General features: G+C 43.6%; 2 protein-coding genes across 5 annotated transcripts in view; both read right to left on the reverse strand.

Annotated features, from left to right (window-relative positions):
- Positions 1-7,746: 7,746 nt before the first annotated feature.
- Positions 7,747-13,134, reverse strand: LOC143733323 (C-C chemokine receptor type 4-like). Of its 2 annotated transcripts, none has more exons than XM_077225006.1 (2): positions 13,017-13,134; positions 7,747-11,892 (listed from the first exon to the last, which is right to left on the reverse strand). In XM_077225006.1, exons 1-2 carry the CDS (start codon positions 13,076-13,078, stop codon positions 10,875-10,877), a joined length of 1,080 nt encoding a protein of 359 aa, XP_077081121.1. In that variant the 5' UTR covers positions 13,079-13,134; the 3' UTR covers positions 7,747-10,874. The 2 variants fall into 2 exon arrangements, with proteins under 2 accessions (XP_077081121.1, XP_077081122.1); XM_077225007.1 differs by having other exon boundaries at positions 7,747-11,879; positions 13,017-13,094.
- Positions 13,135-13,178: 44 nt separating this feature from the next.
- Positions 13,179-19,406, reverse strand: part of LOC143733313 (uncharacterized) — a 92,688-nt gene continuing 86,460 nt past the window's right edge. For all 3 annotated transcript variants that reach the window (XM_077224981.1, XM_077224982.1, XM_077224980.1), the window contains one exon: positions 13,179-14,495. In XM_077224981.1, the coding sequence (XP_077081096.1) occupies positions 14,305-14,495 (191 nt within the window). In that variant the 3' untranslated portion in view covers positions 13,179-14,304. The remainder of the gene's footprint in view (positions 14,496-19,406) is intronic.

Consider the following 19,406-nt stretch of genomic DNA (forward strand, 5'->3'; position numbering starts at 1 on the left):
CCGACGTAACTCGGAGTGACAACGAAAAGGAACGTCTCGGTTACGTATGTAACCCTCGTTCCCTGAGTAGGGAACGGAGACGTTACGTCTGCCTGCCACTTTCCGCTGTACCGCGGGGAACGCCTGAGCTCAGTCTTGGCTCCTCAGCGAAGAAACATATCTGCCTGTTGCCGGCGTCCTCCTTTTATACCCACGAGGTGGGGCGGAGTTACGTCATGTAAATTCCGCAGACCCATGGCATTTCTTTGCCATTGGCTCGTTTTGTAATACTCGAAGTTGATAGGCTTTCTAAGCGAAACCCCATTCGTCGTCATCCGATGTAACGTCTCCGTTCCCTACTCAGGGAACGAGGGTTACATACGTAACCGAGACGTTTTTGCAATGCACTTTATTTTACCACTAAGATTTTCTTGATGTGCTTTCCTCTCAGACCAGATGTGTCAGAAGCTGATGTGGAACGTGTTGTTGGCTGTTTTTTGCCTCTTCTTACTTTTGTTCACCCATTGGTTCTCTAGATTATGTCCTCTCAGATCCGGACTTCCTCTCAGGCCAGATCTTTCAAAAGCAGGTTTGGGATGTTTTGGCAGTTTTTTGCCTCTATCAAGGATTTTTCATCCATTGATTCTCAATGTTTTCCTCTCAGACCCAGACTTCCTCTCTGGGCTGGTTGCTGATGTGACAAGTTGGCTGTTTTTAGTTTTTGTTTGTTCATTTTTTTGCCTCTTTGTAAGGTTTCTGTTTTTGCCAACTGGTTCCTCTTATTGAATTTATTTGTTTTCTGTGACTTTTTTTCCTTAAATACTGTTAATGTATTGTTAAAACCTGTTACCTGTTTTAAATAAATAAATGTACTGTATACATAATCTATTTTTTCTTTATTTTTTCCATTGAGTAAAAAGTCTGTTTGGAATGTCTGTATACATCATGCTACATATGATAATAGATATCGGACGATAGAGTAAATAGAAAACGTCTCAGGTTACTACTGTAACCATAGTTCCCTGAGAAAGGGAACGAGACGATGCGTCACTTGACGCTTTGGGAACGCCCCCAGCGTGCATGCGTCTGAGCATCAATGTCAACTAGTCCAATGGAAAGAATGAGCGTCACGGGCGGGTGACGTCATGACCAGGAAGGGATAAAGGCTCACCCGGTGAAACGCGGCATTAGCTTCAAAAAGTCGAAGCAAGCCGATCACAGGGAAGCAGGAAGTATGGCAGGGTGACGCATCGTCTCGTTCCCTTTCTCAGGGAACTATGGTTACAGTAGTAACCTGAGACGTTCCCTTTCGAGGGAACTCGCGATGCGTCACTTGACGCTTTGGGAACGAGAATACCCAAAACGCCAGAATTCCAAGTACCTGAGTGTCAGTCTGTTGGAACTAAGCACTAAGCACCTGAGAACCTGGGGCAGCATCCAGGTCCAAACTGTAAAACCTGACGAATGTGAGCGGTGAGGACCAGCCTGCCGCATCACAAACGTCTTGGAGGGAAACCCCAAATAACAAGGCTTTAGAGGCCGCCATACCCCTCGTTGAGTGAGCTCTGACCACCAAGGGACACGGATGGTCAGAGTACTCGAATGCAAGTGAAATAGCCTCGACTATCCACTTGCTAACCGTCTGTTTAGAAGCAGGAAGACCCTTCTTAGGTGATCCAAAGCAAATAAATAACTGGTCGGACTTCCTCATAGAAGATGTCCGATGAACATAAGTATCCAGTGCTCGCACTGGACACAAGAGGTTCAGCCTTTCCTGGTCCGCAGATGTAAAAGGAGGAGGACAGAAAGCCTGCAGCACGATAGGCCTCGGAATCAAGGTCGGCACCTTAGGGACGTATCCCTGTTTTGGATATAAGAATGCCTTGACCATCCCCGGTGCAAACTCAAGGCAAGTGGGGGAAACCGAAAGGGCCTGAAGGTCTCCAACTCTCTTAAGGGACGAAATAGCTAGCAGAAAGATAGTCTTAAGGGTAAGAAATTTCTCTGAAACCGAATCTAAGGGCTCGAATGGAGCCCTAGACAGGCCTTCTAGTACTAATGCCAAATCCCAAGCTGGCACCCTAGTGCGAGTTGCAGGCCTCAGCCTCAATGTGCCACGAAGGAAACGTGTAATCAGGGGGTCTCGACCCAACGATGTACCCCCAACCAGGGCGTGGTAAGCCGCAATGGCCGCCACGTAAACCTTAAGTGTGGAAGGACATAAACCTGACGTAAAGCGCTCCTGCAAGAACTCGAGTACTGTGTTCACAGAACAGTTAACCGGATCCCACTGATGTCGGTGACACCATACAGAAAAAACTTTCCATTTCAGCGCATATAGTTTCCTAGTAGCTGGAGCTCTGGAGCTTAGGATGGTCTCAGCAGATGCAGATCCACCTCTGCTTGGCCGTAAAACTCCCAAATTTTCTCCACCGCCTCGGGGTGGAGTCTCCAGTCCCCTGGCCTCAGCTCCTGCCTCGACAGGATGTCTGCCCCCACATTCTGGTCCCCAGGAATATACACTGCCCTCAGGGAGAGTACCTTCCCCAGAGACCACAGGAGGATCTGGTGCGCCAGTTTGCAGAGCGGACGCGACCGCAGACCCCCCTGACGGTTCAGATAAGAGACCACTGATGTGTTGTCTGTTCGTACAAGCACATGATGGCCCCTCAGGTCTGGGAGAAACTGTCTCAACGCATTGAAGACAGCCATCATCTCCAGGCAATTGATGTGCCACGAAAGATGATGACTTTTCCACAGACCCTGAACCGAGCGGCCTTCCATTACCGCTCCCCAGCCGGTGAGGGAAGCATCTGTCGAGATCGTAACACGATGGCAAAGAGCTCCCAATACCGGACCCTGGGTTAAGAACCAATGTTTCCTCCATATAATTAAGGCACGAAGGCACCGCCGCGTGACCTTGATCATACGAAGTGGGTTTCCCCTCGGGGAGAACCCTCTGGTCCTTAGCCACCACTGTAAAGGTCTCATGTACAGCAGGCCAAAAGGAATCACGTTGGACGCTGCCGCCAAGAGACCCAACAGTCTCTCGAACTGTTTCACAGTGCGTGACTGGCCTAGCTTTAGCTCTTTGGTGGCTGTCAGGATAGCAGCTACACGAACGGGCGATAGAGTGGCCCGCATCGTCACTGAATCCCATACCACACCAAGGAAAGTGGTTCTCTGTACTGGAGAAAGAACACTCTTCTTGGCGTTGAGCCTCAACCCCAACATCTGCATATGAGCGAGAACGACACCTCGGTGCCGAACCGCCGACTGCTCTGATTCCGCCAGAATCAGCCAGTCGTCGATGTAGTTCAGAATACGTATGCCCTGAAGCCTGAGAGGGGCTAGAGCTGCATCCACGCATTTCGTGAACGTGCGGGGTGATAAAGCTAGACCGAAAGGAAGAACCCGATATTGGTATTCTTTGCCCCCGAAAGAAAACCTTAGGAACTTCCTGTGCTGAGGGAGGATGGAGATATGGAAGTAGGCGTCCTTCAGATCTATCGTGACAAACCAGTCCTCGGATCTGATTTGAGTCGCGATCTGTTTGAGTGTCAGCATCTTGAACTTGAGTTTCTGTACTGAACGATTCAACAGACGAAGATCTAAAATGGGACGCAACCCCCCATCCTTTTTTGGAACAATGAAATAACGGCTGTAAAAACCCGACTCTCTGTCGGGTGAGTACACCTGTTCTATAGCTTCCTTTGCTAACAGGGCCTTTACCTCTTGCTCCATTACCAGAGCCTGCTCGGGATGCACCACTGTGGGCAGCACCCCGTTGTAACGAGGAGGACGAGAACCAAACTGGATTCTGTATCCTTTCTCTACAATCTGCAGGACCCAATGAGAAATATTCGGCAGAAGCTTCCACGCTGCCAGAAAATTTACTAAGGGAACCAGCCTCTCGAGGCTGGTCTCTGGTGTTATCGAGACAGCCAATTCCGGAGCCTGAAACATAATGGCAGGAACTACCTGAACTGGCCGCTCTAAGGCCCCCCTCAGAGGGCGCGAAACCGATGCTGTGCCGCAGCATAGCATCAGCGACTCGCTGGAGACCGCTGCGCCCTGAAGCACAGAGGGTGGCAGGGTTGGCAGAACGGTCTCGTGAGGACCCCGAAATGGAACGGGCACCGTAAAATGAGGTGTACACCGCTCCACTTCGGTCGGGGCTGTCCTCACAGGCCTGATGCATGAACATCAGGACCTTTTTTTTTTTTTTTGAACCGAAGTCTTCTTCGCCTGAAGAACGGTCCTCAGATCCGGCTTCGACTTAGAAGACTTCGGTTGAGAGGGTTGCGTCTGTCTCCAGTCTCTACGTGGAGGTGCACGAGATGCAACACTCTCTTTCTGATGCACACGATATGATGAGCTCGACGGCTGGGGCTGCTCACGCCCAGCAGCCCCAGGGGGCTGGACCCGGCGAGGGATAAACTTTTTAAAAACGTCCGCTTGTTTTTTTGACTCCTGAAATCTCTCGACGACCGCGTGGACTGCGTCGCCGAAGAGACCAGAAGGTTCAAGCGGAGCATCTAATAAAAAAGCTCGATCTTTTTCTTTAATTTCAGACAGATTTAACCATAAATGTCTCTCAGTAGCTACCAAGGCTGCCATAGACCGCCCAATTGCTCTGGCGGTCTCCTTAGTAGCCCTGAGAGAAAGATCGGTAGCCCGACGAAGTTCACGAATATCGTCATGACTGACTCCCTCACTACTATCCAGATCCCCCAGCAGGTCAGCTTGATAAGCCTGGAGCACTGACATAGTATGCAGACATGCTCCAGCTTGACCTGCTGCCGTATAAGCTTTGCCCACTAACACCGAAGTGGCTTTAAGCGGTCTAGTGGGCAAAGCCGAGGCTTTCAGAGACGATGCGGGACCAGGGGAAAGATAACTGGCTAAATTCTCTTCCGCCTGGGGCATCGCCTCATAACCATACTCTTTCAGCCCTCTTATTCTCGAATAAGTGTTAACATGAGGGCTGAAAAGACGTGATGAGTATGGTTTATTCCACGATTTAGAAATCTCATTGTGCAAATCGGGAAAAAATGGAAGCCCTCGTGGTGGAGATAATGTGGTGGAAGATAAAAAGCGCTCATCTAATTTGCTTTTAGGACGAGCGCCCTTATTCTCAGATGGCCATTCAATATTTAATTTCTTTACAGCCCGCGACATAACATCCACCAGCTCATCATATGCTGGGGAAATAAATTGTGAATCTCTTTCCCCCATGTGTGTGCTTACACTCTCCACACTCATCACATCAACCTCCTCGGAGGAAGAGCAATAAAGTAATGGAGGGCTCTCTCCCCGGGCGAAAGAAACCGCAGAGCGTGCTTCCGACACCGGGGAGAGAGCACTGGATCTCTCGGGTAAGGAAGGAGAAAGAGCCCTCGGACCCGTCTCCAACCCCTCCGAAAGATCCTTTTGCGATCCCCAGGAATGCATTCTCCACGCCGCCTCAGCAGACGCGGGTCCTGATCCCTGTGGATTGCGAGCCTGCCCACTCACTTTATCAAAGAGTGACAGGCGAGAGCGGAGCATGCGAAGCGGTAACATCTCACAATGCTGGCACTCAGCCCCCTCGAAGGCTGAGACCGCATGCTCCACTCCCAAACAAACGACACAAAGCTCGTGTGTGTCCCCACCCGTTAAATAACGCGGGCAGGGAGAAGCACACTGTTTGTACACTTGTTTAGTTTCCATCCTTTTCCGCAACAGACAACAGTAAATAGACAGAGACAAAATGACACAGATCGCTTGCTGAGACACAGAAGCTAATGCCGCGTTTCACCGGGTGAGCCTTTATCCCTTCCTGGTCATGACGTCACCCGCCCGTGACGCTCATTCTTTCCATTGGACTAGTTGACATTGATGCTCAGACGCATGCACGCTGGGGGCGTTCCCAAAGCGTCAAGTGACGCATCGCGAGTTCCCTCGAAAGGGAACAGTATTTATATTCTAACTTTTTCATACTGTAGAATTATAGCTGGAACCATTTCTGCCAGTACTTTGTGAAATTACAGCACAGCCGTAAAATTTAAAACTGTAGAATTACGGTAAATGGCTGGAACCACAGCTGCCAGTATTTTACTGTAAATATACGGGTGAATGTTTTACAGTAGGTGAGTGAACTTATATTTATATAGTCTTGATTTATGTGTCATTCTATAAATATTCAGGTACATAAGTGTCCAAAAAAGTAAAAAATCTGACCGCTAAAATTTTGTGTGCCTCATCTATTTTAAACCCCACCTGTTTGTTTTACTTCCCTGTTATTTCTCTGTGCCTCAAAACAAAGGGAAACCGGCTCATGTGTTCCCATGACTGTGTGTCACTGACCAGACCTCACTATTCTGAGCAGTGACTCAGCCTGATCTTCTGCTTTCCTCTGGCAGCGTTCCCAGCATGCTCTCTGCTCCAGACACACCAGTTCCCAGCATGCCCTCTGTTCCCAGCATGCTCTCCTGCTGAGAGGGAGGATCTCCACAAACAGGCGCAGGCTCCTCGGGCCCTCAGGAGCCCAGCGCTGATCACATTAGGCTTTAGCTGTTCTGCAAGCGTTATGGAGAGAGACTGAATCACAGCTCTCGTTGCAGACCTGATCCTGATCACCCGGTCGGGTTTATTCTGAGATAACAACCAGCCGGATATATATTAAGCCCTTAACTTAACTAATGAACCTTATTGTAAAGTGTTACCAATATTTTGATTGTTTTAGCAAAAAAAGGTGTAAAAGAACTGAAATAGTTATACATTTCAGTTTTGATATGAGAAAAAAATACAGATATATTATTTATTTCTCATGTTAAATTATTTGTGCAAAACCTAATTAATATTAACTCATATTAGCATCATAAAAAACAGGGTTATTATAGTTAACTTAAAACTAAATCTAGAAAAACATTTTTGTTAGATTAAATAAATTAAATGTTAAACCTAAAGTTTTTGATTTCAGTTATGTTAAAATAGCATTGAAACAAAGTAATTCCCATGCAATAAAAATCCAACAGACGTTGAATCGGATGATTGTTGAAAGGAATATATGAAATGCATTGCTGACTTGAGAACATGACATACAGTAATGTACTAAAGCCTTTCACATCAAGCATCTCAGATACGCAAATGCAACTCTGCAGTTTGAGTCGGACCTTAAGGGCTTCATTTAATCAGTTTGTTCTCATTGGTCAAAAGGAAAAACACAAAGAGGAGATGTTCATTTGTGCTATAGAAATCCGTGTAGTAATGCATAACTGAGAATACAAACCTTTTCATGTGATTTGCGTAATCATATGAAAGACATGCAACCATTATTCAGTATTAAAGCACTTGATTTGAGTAGTGATGAAAGACACATGAAGACCAAACTCAACTGTGCACATTATATCTGTTCCATTTTTGAAGTATGGTTCATAATCAGATAATGTGGCTCTAAAACACATTCATTCTTTAACATTTGGATACACAGTAATACTAAAGCTTTACAAACAAGAATGACAATCTACTTTTCAGAATGTACTGCAGTCTGTTACATGATCCATGTGTACATTACAGTACAAAGTGTCAATTAATCATTTTATACTTTTCTGAAACGAGTGATGACACAGTTAGAGTCCATTTACAATAAGCAAAGCATTGGGTTTAGTATGGAAGCTTGTTTCAGTAAGTATTGTTTCTTTTAAGTCCGAGTTTCCAAGTTGCAAGAGACTCGCAACTCTGTGAAGAAAAGACAGAATTGTTCGATAAAAAGACAAAATCACCTTTTAGTTTTTTTTTTTGTTTTATTCTATGGAAGAAACAAGTTTTCATAGTTTAGTTACAACTATTACAGCACACACAAACAAATCAGGGTAACACTTTATTTTACAGTGTCCTTGTTACGTATGTTACATGTAGTAGTAATAACAGTACATTATGCATAATTACAAGCAATAACCCTCAACCAAACCCTAACCCTATTGTAAGTACATTGATTATTAATAATACTCAATACTTAAGTATATAATTACACTGTAACAATGACACCTTAAAATAAAGTGCAACCCAAATCAGTAAATAAGTGAAACGCAAATCTCTGTGAGAATGAAATCACAATGATTTATTGCGTATACATCATTTAACATCAATTCAATTCAATTCAATTCAAATTTATTTGTATAGCGCTTTTCACAATACACATTGTCTCAAAGCAGCTTTACAGAAATTGCATTTCGGAAATGTACATAGAAAAATACAGTTAGTTAATCAAGTATTAATTTATGGCATAACATATCGCCGGCGTCGAGTCGTCTCTTCACAGGCGTTGGGGGATCTGAAGTCTCCGTGAGAGGCTGGATACAAACTGGAGCTGACGAACGCTATTTACCTCGGGACTAGCGTCCCGAGATAACAGCAGAAAGGCAGATGGGAAATAATTAGCATAGCTGATGTTCATAATGTTAATGCATTCGAACTGATTCAGCAATAGTATCAAAGGTTAAGGATTAAGTGAATGCTTGGTTAAAGAGATGCGTCTTTAATCTAGTTTTAAACAGGGACAGCGAGTCTGAGTCTCGTACAATATCAGGAAGGCTATTCCAGAGTTTAGGAGCTAAATGCGAGAACGCCCTCCCTCCTTTAGTGGACTTAGATATCCTAGGAATGACCAGAAGCCTCGAATTTAGTGATCTTAAAGAGCGCGATGGATTGTATGGCGATAGAAGGTCTGTTAAATACACAGGAGCTAAACCATTTAGGGCTTTATAGGTCAGTAGGAATACTTTGTAATTGATACGGAACTTGATAGGTAACCAGTGTAGAGATGATAAAATAGGTGTTATATGATCATATTTCCTTGATCTAGTAAGAACTCTAGCAGCTGCATTTTGCACTAACTGTAGCTTGTTTATTGAGGAGGCAGGACAGCCAGCTAATAAAGCATTACAGTAATCTAGTCTCGAGGTCATGAATGCATGAACTAACTTTTCTGCATCAGAAACAGATAGCATGTTGCGTAGCTTAGCAATGTTTCTAAGGTGGAAAAAGGCTGTTCTTGTAATATATGAAATATGATTTTCGAAGGTCAAGTTGCGGTCTAGTATAACACCCAGGTCTTTTACTGTAGTGGATAAAGTAACAGGACATCCTTCTAAATTAAAGTTGTATTGTAAGGGATTTTGTGGGTAGTTTTTTGGACCAATAAGTAATACCTCCGTTTTATCTGAATTTAATAGCAGGAAATTACACGTCATCCAGCATTTTATATCATTTAGACACTCTGTCAATTTAGATAAGTTAGTGTTTTCATCTGGTCGTGATGAGATATATAATTGAGTGTCATCAGCATAACAGTGGAAATTAATTCCATGTTTTCTTATAATATTACCAAGTGGCAGCATATATATTGAGAATAGCAGAGGGCCTAACACCGATCCTTGCGGCACTCCATAGTCTACTGACGTTATCTTTGATTTTTCCCCATTTAAACAGACAAAATGGTAACGGTCTGATAAGTACGATCTAAACCAGCTTAATGCCTGTCCCTGAACACCAGTGTAGTTTTGTAGTCGATCCAAGAGTATTTTATGATCTATAGTGTCGAACGCAGCGCTAAGATCGAGTAGAACTAGTATTGAGATACAGCCTTGGTCAGAAGCTAAAAGTAAATCATTTGTAATTTTAACTAGCGCAGTTTCTGTGCTATGATGCGGTCTGAATCCCGACTGGACTTTTTCATAGATATCATTTTCTTGTAAGAAAGAGCACAATTGAGCGGACACAATTTTTTCTAGTATTTTAGACATAAATGGAAGATTTGAGATGGGTCTGTAATTTGCTAAGTTATTTGGATCTAATTGCGGTTTCTTAATGAGAGGTTTTATTACTGCCAGCTTGAATATTTTTGGAACATGACCTAAAAATAAAGACGAGTTAATAATATTAAGAAGAGGCTCTTCGACCACAGGTAACACTTCTTTCAGTAGTTTAGTGGGTATTGGATCTAATAAACATGTTGTTGGTTTAGATGCAATGATAAGTTTATTTAGCTCTTCCTGTCCTATAGTTGTAAATCGGTGTAGTTGTTCTAGAGGGGCCATAATTGAGGCTGAATCATAAGACATCATAGAGGATTGTATATTTACAATTGTGTTTCGGATGCTTTCTATTTTCTCATTGAAGTAATTCATAAAATCATTACTACTATATTGTAATGGAATATTTTGCTCTGGTGATGTTTGTTTATTTGTTAGTCTAGCCACGGTGTTGAATAAAAACCTTGGATTATTTTGGTTATTTTCTATTAGTTTGCGGAGATGCTCAGCCCTTGCTGCTTTTAGAGCCTTTTTATAACGTGACATACTGTCTTTCCACGCGATTCTAAAGACCTCTAAATTAGTTTGTTTCCATTTACGCTCTAAGTTACGAGTTTCTCTCTTGATTGCATGCGTAGCACTATTGTACCATGGTGCTTTAGTTTTCTCTCTAACCTTTTTTAATCTAATTGGTGCAACAATATCTAGTGTACTAGAGAACATGGTGCTCAAACTGCTAGTCATTTCCTCTAGTTCATCTGTTTGTTTGGGTGCACTGCGCAGCTGAGATAGATCAGGTAGGCTATTTGAGAATCTATCTATAGTGGTTGGAAGGATTGTTCTGCCTGGTCTATAACGTGGCGCAACATGACAAATTTCAGCAGTACGTATTATACAAGTTACCATGTAATGATCAGTGAGATCATCACTTTGCGGTATAATATTTATATCAGTTGGATTGGTTCCATATGATATAATTAAATCTAGTGTATGATTTAGACGATGACCAACATCACCAACTCTTTTGCTAGTTCATTGCACTTTTTGAATAAAAGCAGCATGTCTTTCCCACCATACAGATATAATGCTCTCTCCATGTTAATCGAGCGTTCTGCTGCTCCCGCTGAGAGTATTTAGGCTCGATAAACACGAAACTTGATTGCTCAACACTCCTCGAACATGGTTCTGGAACTTTCTTCCCAGAAAGGTGTAAAAGACGGGGTTGATGCAGAAATAGAGGCCTGCGATGTTCCCGGCGACGTACTCGGCATACGGAAGCACACTGTCACACACACCGGGATCTCGGTATTCGTTTATCATGAGTATGATGTTATACGGGCTCCAGAACGAGAAAAACATCAGGACTATTACGAAGATGAGCCGCACGGTGCGATGTTTCCCGATCATCCGCGTGGCCATGACTGTTAGCGTGATCCTGAAGTAGCAGTAGATGAACACGCTCAGCGGGAACATGAAGAACAGAACGAACTGCTTGTAGAGGCCGAAGACTTTCCACTGGGATCCGCTCGAGTCTTCGCACACAAACCCGTACTTCGGATACTCTTCGACGGTGAAGTGGACGAAGGGACCGAGGCTAGCGAGAAGGCTAATGCTCCAGACCGCTGAAGATAAAGCCACGGCGTAGCAGCTTCTGCGCTGTTTGCTAGCGGCCACACAGTGGACCACGGCCAGGTATCGGTCGAACGCCATGAGAGTCAGAAAGAGGATGGAACTATAAAAACCGAGGCAGTCTGCGCTGTTCACCAGCTTACACAGCGCTTCCCCGAAGATCCACTGGTCTGAGTGGTGAACGGCCTGGAACGGGAGCGTGAGCGTGAACACGATGTTGGACGCCACCAGGTTGAGGAGGAATATGTTCGTGACCGTGTTCAGCTTCTCGAACTTGTATATGACGAGCAGAACGACTCCGTTTCCCAGAATGCTGAGGATGAAGATGATGTAGTAGAACGGTGGGAGAAAGTTTTTGTTGAAGTCGTTGAAGTCGATGGTGTCGCACACGAATCCAGTGATCGCTGTGAAGTCCTCGTATTTGTAGTCTACTGTTTCTGTGGGCGTTTCCATGGCGACGGTTACACGCTCCATCTGCGGGATTGAGCTGCGTTATTAAAGTTAGAGACTGGAGAAGTTGGTAACACTTTATAATGATGGTCCATAAGTAAGTAATGCAGGACTAATGTAAACATATTTTTTGGGGGGGAATTCTTGCACGAGATAAAACATTACTAGATTACAGTTTCATCTTCTCTTAATAAACCCAAAAGCACTCAGAACATGTACAGTTTGAAGGACCCACAAACCTTTTAACCTTAATTAATGATTTCTTTTAATTTAAGTAATGCACTCTTTCTGTCTTTTTCCCCATTCTTGTTTATTTTGCTGTCGAGTTCTCTCTTTTTTGTGCTAAAGTGTTGAAGTGTTTTCTTTTACTATTGTTTATATTTTTGTTATTATAAATAATTATTATTGTGTTCTTATTTTGTTGTTTCACACTGTGAACTGAATGTTTAAATAAAGCATAAAAATTAAATAATTATTAACAAATAATGCAGGACTAATGAGTAGTTCAACATTAACACTTCAGCTACTACTGTTAACTAATATGTCATAACTGATTAGTTAAGCTTGTTTCTATAAGTAATATCGAATTTAGGACTAAGAGAGTTCCTTATTAGGTAATCAATAATTACTTAATGAGACTGGCCTCATTAAGAACTAATTATGTCAAATTATAAAGAATTACTAATTAATTACTAATCATAACATTAACGTGTCTGAGACGTTAACAATTATCTTTACGCTCAAACTGGTCATAAAATGCATCACTAATTACTCTTCCCAGTGATCTGGACCATTATTATAAAGTAAAAATATGTTTTCTCCATAAAACAATGCTCCAGATCACTAGCAGTTCCTGTATAGTGACTAGGCAACACTTGAGTAATTACTGATGCATTTATGACCACATTGAGCGTAAAAAATAACGACTGATACACGATAATGTTCTTTATAGTTTAACTAATTATTGATTACCTACTGTGATAAGGAATTTTCTCCTAAATGTGTTATTACTTACTGATTAGTTAAGCTTGTTTCTATATTAGTTAATAGTAGTAGCTGAAGTGTTAATGTAGAACTACTCATTAGTCCTGCATTACTTCCTGCATAATTACTTATTAAGTGTTACTGATAAATCATTCAAGTTATGAATTTTACACTTACCATAAAAGAAGCGAGCTGTGTGTTTGTCTACCGCACAAATCTGATCCATGTCTTGAATTCATCCACCCTTCCTTTTATGTGATGACATCAGAATTACCCAAGACTTTACTCACCAACATCATGCGGGATCGTTGTCATGAAACCACAGATCAGCCCAACACATTTCTATTACCTTTTATTTTTATACAAAGCCATTCTCAACAAATCATATCCTTTTTTCAAAGACAAATTAGACTTGCATCATTTAGGAATTTCCCAGAATCCCTGCAGCTTTTAAATAAAAACAACAAAACTCTCGGGATACACAAGCTTTTACAGGTCTATGGACTTCCATCACTCATTTCTGACTTAGTGTGACATTTCAGACTATATGTACAGAAGTTAACCTTCAACGAGTGAATAAAACAACAGATTACAATTGAATGAAAGATTATATAAGTGGAAAACTTGTAGTATATAAATTTAGATAGAGCAAAAATTATGAACAATGAAAGATTTCTCTGGAAAAATACTTATGTAACAAAGCAGTTTGCATGGATTCACAAATAAATGTAAAATATTTAAAATAATTACATCTGTCAAATGTGTATCTCATACCTTACACATCTTAAATATTTCACTGCAAAAAGAGAAACAAGATGGAATAAATAGATTTAATCGTTCGTATTCCTTTTATTTAATGGAATAATAATCAATGAATTTTGTGTGAATTTACCTTCCCTTCAGGCAGTGTAGATAATATACGTATGCAAATACGTAAATAATATAAATTAACAATAGTCAGCTATTTAAACTACAATTATTAATTCAATTAAATGTGAAATGCTGTTGTGTCTTTAAAAAAAACTGTCCAAATAAAATATTGTCAAGAAAGACATACATTTGTCAAAAACAAACAGAAACAGTTTCCCAATTATTCTGAATGCATGTCTATGAAATAACAAAGGCATTTTATTCCTTTATTACTTCCTTAGCACCAAATGATGAACAAACTAATGTTTTTCTAACTAATGTTAAAGTCCTTTGGCAACAAAATAGCCATTTGCTTTATTAATACTTAATATTCATAAGTAATGGTGATACATATTAATGTTAATTGCTATGTTTACGACATTTTTATATCTATGCACTTGCAGTATTATTTCTCATGATCTTATGACCGTGTGTTAATGGTGTTCACAAACCCGTTGAGGACTGAAAGGCAGGTTTATAAATGTCAGATCTATAAGGCCACTTATGTTTCATTGCACCATCGCAGTGTGTGTGTGTGTGTGTGTGTGTGTGTGTGTCAGAACTCAGGCCCTTTCCTGTAGTGCTCGTCCCTGAGGTTATAGGATTGGTAGCAGATGGACATGTCACACACTCCGGTCGGCCCCTGAGGGCCCGGTTTCCCTGGAACGCCTGGAGTCCCGGATTTACCCGTTATTCCCGGAGGACCGGGAACACCCACGCCGTCACTGCCGCGAGGACCCTGGATCCCTGCGGATGAAGTTGAGGGAATGCAAGATCGGACAGTTACACAAGATTCATTCCTGCCAGAGAGATTGTGTGCATATGCACGAAATAATCGCTCATGAAACTCATGTTTGAGGCGAATATGATTAAAACTATTTCAACAATAGTTATCACTAATTGATTGATCACATTATGAATTGCAAAATAATATTGTATGACAAGTTTTATGAATGATGTTTAAATATGCAAATTAGGCATTATCTAATTATTTTATTTCATTTCTGAATATAGCACATTTAATGCAACAGCTGATGCCCAAAGTACTTCACAGTCACTAAAAAACATGAATTAAATATCCAATAATTTGCATACATTTCCAGAACAGAAATTTGAACTTTGAGTAAAGCCAGATTCAAAATTCTTGTTTCGTTTTGTTGATTAGAGTTAACAGTCTCTTTTTTTTATAAATCAGAAAATACTGTCAACAGACCGAAAAGAAATACATTTTCATCATGATTCAGGAATTCAATTGACCGTTCGCAAAGACCCGCCCCCTTTAGTTACTGTTGCTATGACTGACAAGCCACGCCTCTCACGCTACAGCATGTTCTCACACGGTGAAAAATACGACACGGACCAGACATAGACAGTAAAAGAAATGGACACAGCGCCCCCTTGATTTCAACGGAGAAACGTGAAGCCCATTAAAAGCCCATTAGATGTGACGTGAGCAACCGGTCTGACAGCTGTAAATCTTGTAGTAGCTGTGCCAAGACAAATCTGAATCACCCAATTCCTCAAAAACGTTGTTGAAATATTTTGTCCCGTTGTTTTTATGGACTCTCTATCTATGGGCTTCTCCTTGACTTTATGCCTCTATGTCCCCCAGATTGCCTCATAGACAGTAAAAGATTGCCTGCGAGCTTCTCCTCCTGTCTATACGGTAATTTCTCTACTGTGCGTCAGAGAGTCGCATGGTTATGACGCAATCGTTAGCCTATTTTTACAAAAACGGCTTCTACTTGGCCATAAAGTAAGATACAAAAAAATGGAGCGTTTTATACATTGTCGTGTTTCTTTAGAAATAAATAATGGACAAATGAAGTCTTTGGACGCCTCAGATGTAAAGTTATTCGCTGTCAAAGTGACGCCAAAATGAATGGGAGTCAATGTAATGCTAACAGCAGGAACGCTACAATGGCGGCTCCCGCGAGGCTTCAGTTTCGACTGATGGATTACACACTCAGGAGCAGAGAGGACACTGACACACACTGACACACACTGACACGCACTGACACACACTGACACACACTGAGACACACTGACACACACTGACACACACTGAGACACACTGACACACACTGACACACACTGACACGCACTGACACGCACTGACACACACTGACACACACTGACACACACTGACACGCACTGACACGCACTGACACACACTGACACACACTGAGACACACTGACACACACTGACACACTGACATACACTGACATGCACTGAAACACACTGACACACACTGAGACACACTGACACACACTGACACACACTGACACGCACTGACATGCACTGACACACACTGACACACACTGACACACACTGACACACACTGAGACACACTGACACACACTGACACACACTGAGACACACTGACACACACTGAGACACACTGACACACACTGACACACACTGACACACACTGACACACACTGAGACACACTGACACACTCTGACACACACTGACACACTGACATACACTGACACACACTGACACACACTGAGACACACTGACACACACTGAGACACACTGACACACACTGACACACACTGACACGCACTGACACGCACTGACACGCACTGACACACACTGACACACACTGACACACACTGACACACACTGAGACACACTGACACACTCTGACACACACTGACACACTGACATACACTGACATGCACTGAAACACACTGACACACACTGAGACACACTGACACACACTGACACGCACTGACATGCACTGACACACACTGACACACACTGACACACACTGACATGCACTGACACACACTGACACACACTGAGACACACTGACTCACACTGACACACACTGAGACACACTGACACACACTGAGACACACTGACACACACTGACACACACTGACACACACTGAGACACACTGACACACTCTGACACACACTGACACACTGACATACACTGACACACACTGACACACACTGACACACACTGACATACACTGACACACACTGACACACACTGACACACTGACTTACACTGACGTACACTGACACACACTGACACACACTGACACACTCTGACACACACTGACACACTGACACACACTGACACACACTGACACACACTGACATACACTGACACAGGACACACACTGACACACACTGACACAGGACACACACTGACACACACTGACACACACTGAGACAAACTGACACACACTGACACACACTGAGACACACTGACATACACTGACACAGGACACACACTGACACACACTGACACAGGACACACACTGACACACACTGACACAGGACACACACTGACACAGGACACACACTGACACACACTGACACAGGACACACACTGACACACACTGACACAGGACACACACTGACACAGGACACACACTGACACAGGACACACACTGACACAGGACACACACTGACACACACTGACACAGGACACACACTGACACAGGACACACACTGAGACACACTGACACACACTGACACACACTGAGACACACTGACATACACTGACACAGGACAAACACTGACACACACTGACACAGGACACACACTGGCACACACTGACAAACACTGACACACACTGACACACACTGACACACACTGAAACACACTGACATACACTGACACAGGACACACACTGAGACACACTGACACACACTGACACACACTGACACACACTGACATGCACTGACACACACTGAGACACACTGACACACACTGACACACACTGACATGCACTGACACACACTGACACACACTGACACACACTGACACACACTGAGACACACTGACACACTCTGACACACACTGACACACTGACATACACTGACACACACTGACACACACTGACACACACTGACATACACTGACACACACTGACACACACTGACACACTGACGTACACTGACACACACTGACGCACACTGACACACTCTTACACACACTGACACACTGACACACACTGACACACACTGACACACACTGACATACACTGACACAGGACACACACTGACACACACTGACACAGGACACACACTGACACACACTGAAACACACTGAGACACACTGACACACACTGACACACACTGAGACACACTGACACACACTGAGACACACTGAGACACACTGACACACACTGAGACACACTGACACACTCTGACACACACTGACACACACTGACACACACTGAGACACACTGACACACACTGAGACACACTGACATACACTGACACAGGACACACACTGACACACACTGACACAGGACGCACACTGACACACACTGACACACACTGACACACACTGACACAGGACACACACTGACACACACTGACACACACTGACACAGGACACACACTGACACACACTGACACAGGACACACACTGACACAGGACACACACTGACACACACTGACACACACTGACACAGGACACACACTGACACAGGACACACACTGACACAGGACACACACTGACACAGGACACACACTGACACAGGACACACACTGACACACACTGACACAGGACACACACTGACACAGGACACACACTGAGACACACTGAGACACACTGACACACACTGAGACACACTGACACACACTGACACAGGACACACACTGAGACACACTGAGACACACTGACACACACTGAGACACACTGACACACACTGACACAGGACACACACTGGTACACACTGACAAACACTGACACACACTGACACACACTGAAACACACTGACATACACTGACACAGGACACACACTGACACACACTGACACAGGACACACACTGACACACACTGACACACACTGAGACACACTGACATTCACTGACACACACTGACACACACTGACACACACTGACACGCACTGACACAGGACACACACTGAAACACACTGACACAGGACACACACTGACACACACTGACACACACTGAGACACACTGACACGCACTGACACACACTGACACACACTGACACACACTGACACACACTGACACACACTGACACACACTGACACACACTGACACACACTGAGACACACTGACACGCACTGACACACACTGACACGCACTGACACACACTGACACACACTGACACACACTGACATTCACTGACACACACTGACACACACTGACACACACTGACACGCACTGACACAGGACACACACTGACACACACTGACACACACTGACATTCACTGACACACACTGACACAGGACACACACTGACACACACTGACACACACTGACACAGGACACACACTGACACACACTGACACAGGACACACACTGACACAGGACACACACTGACACAGGACACACACTGACACAGGACACACACTGACACACAGTGACACAGGACACACATTGACACAAGACACACACTGACACACACTGACACACACTGACACAGGACACACACTGACACAGGACACACATTGACACAAGACACACACTGACACACACTGACACACACTGACACAGGACACACACTGACACACACTGACACACAGTGACACAGGACACACATTGACACAAGACACACACTGACACACACTGACACACACTGACACAGGACACACACTGACACAGGACACACAATGACACAGGACACACATTGACACAAGACACACACTGACACACA

Source organism: Siphateles boraxobius, unplaced genomic scaffold (genome assembly GCF_051911475.1).
Source record: "Siphateles boraxobius isolate OS27281-9 unplaced genomic scaffold, OSU_SipBor_1 97, whole genome shotgun sequence".
NCBI classification, from domain to species: domain Eukaryota; kingdom Metazoa; phylum Chordata; class Actinopteri; order Cypriniformes; family Leuciscidae; genus Siphateles; species Siphateles boraxobius.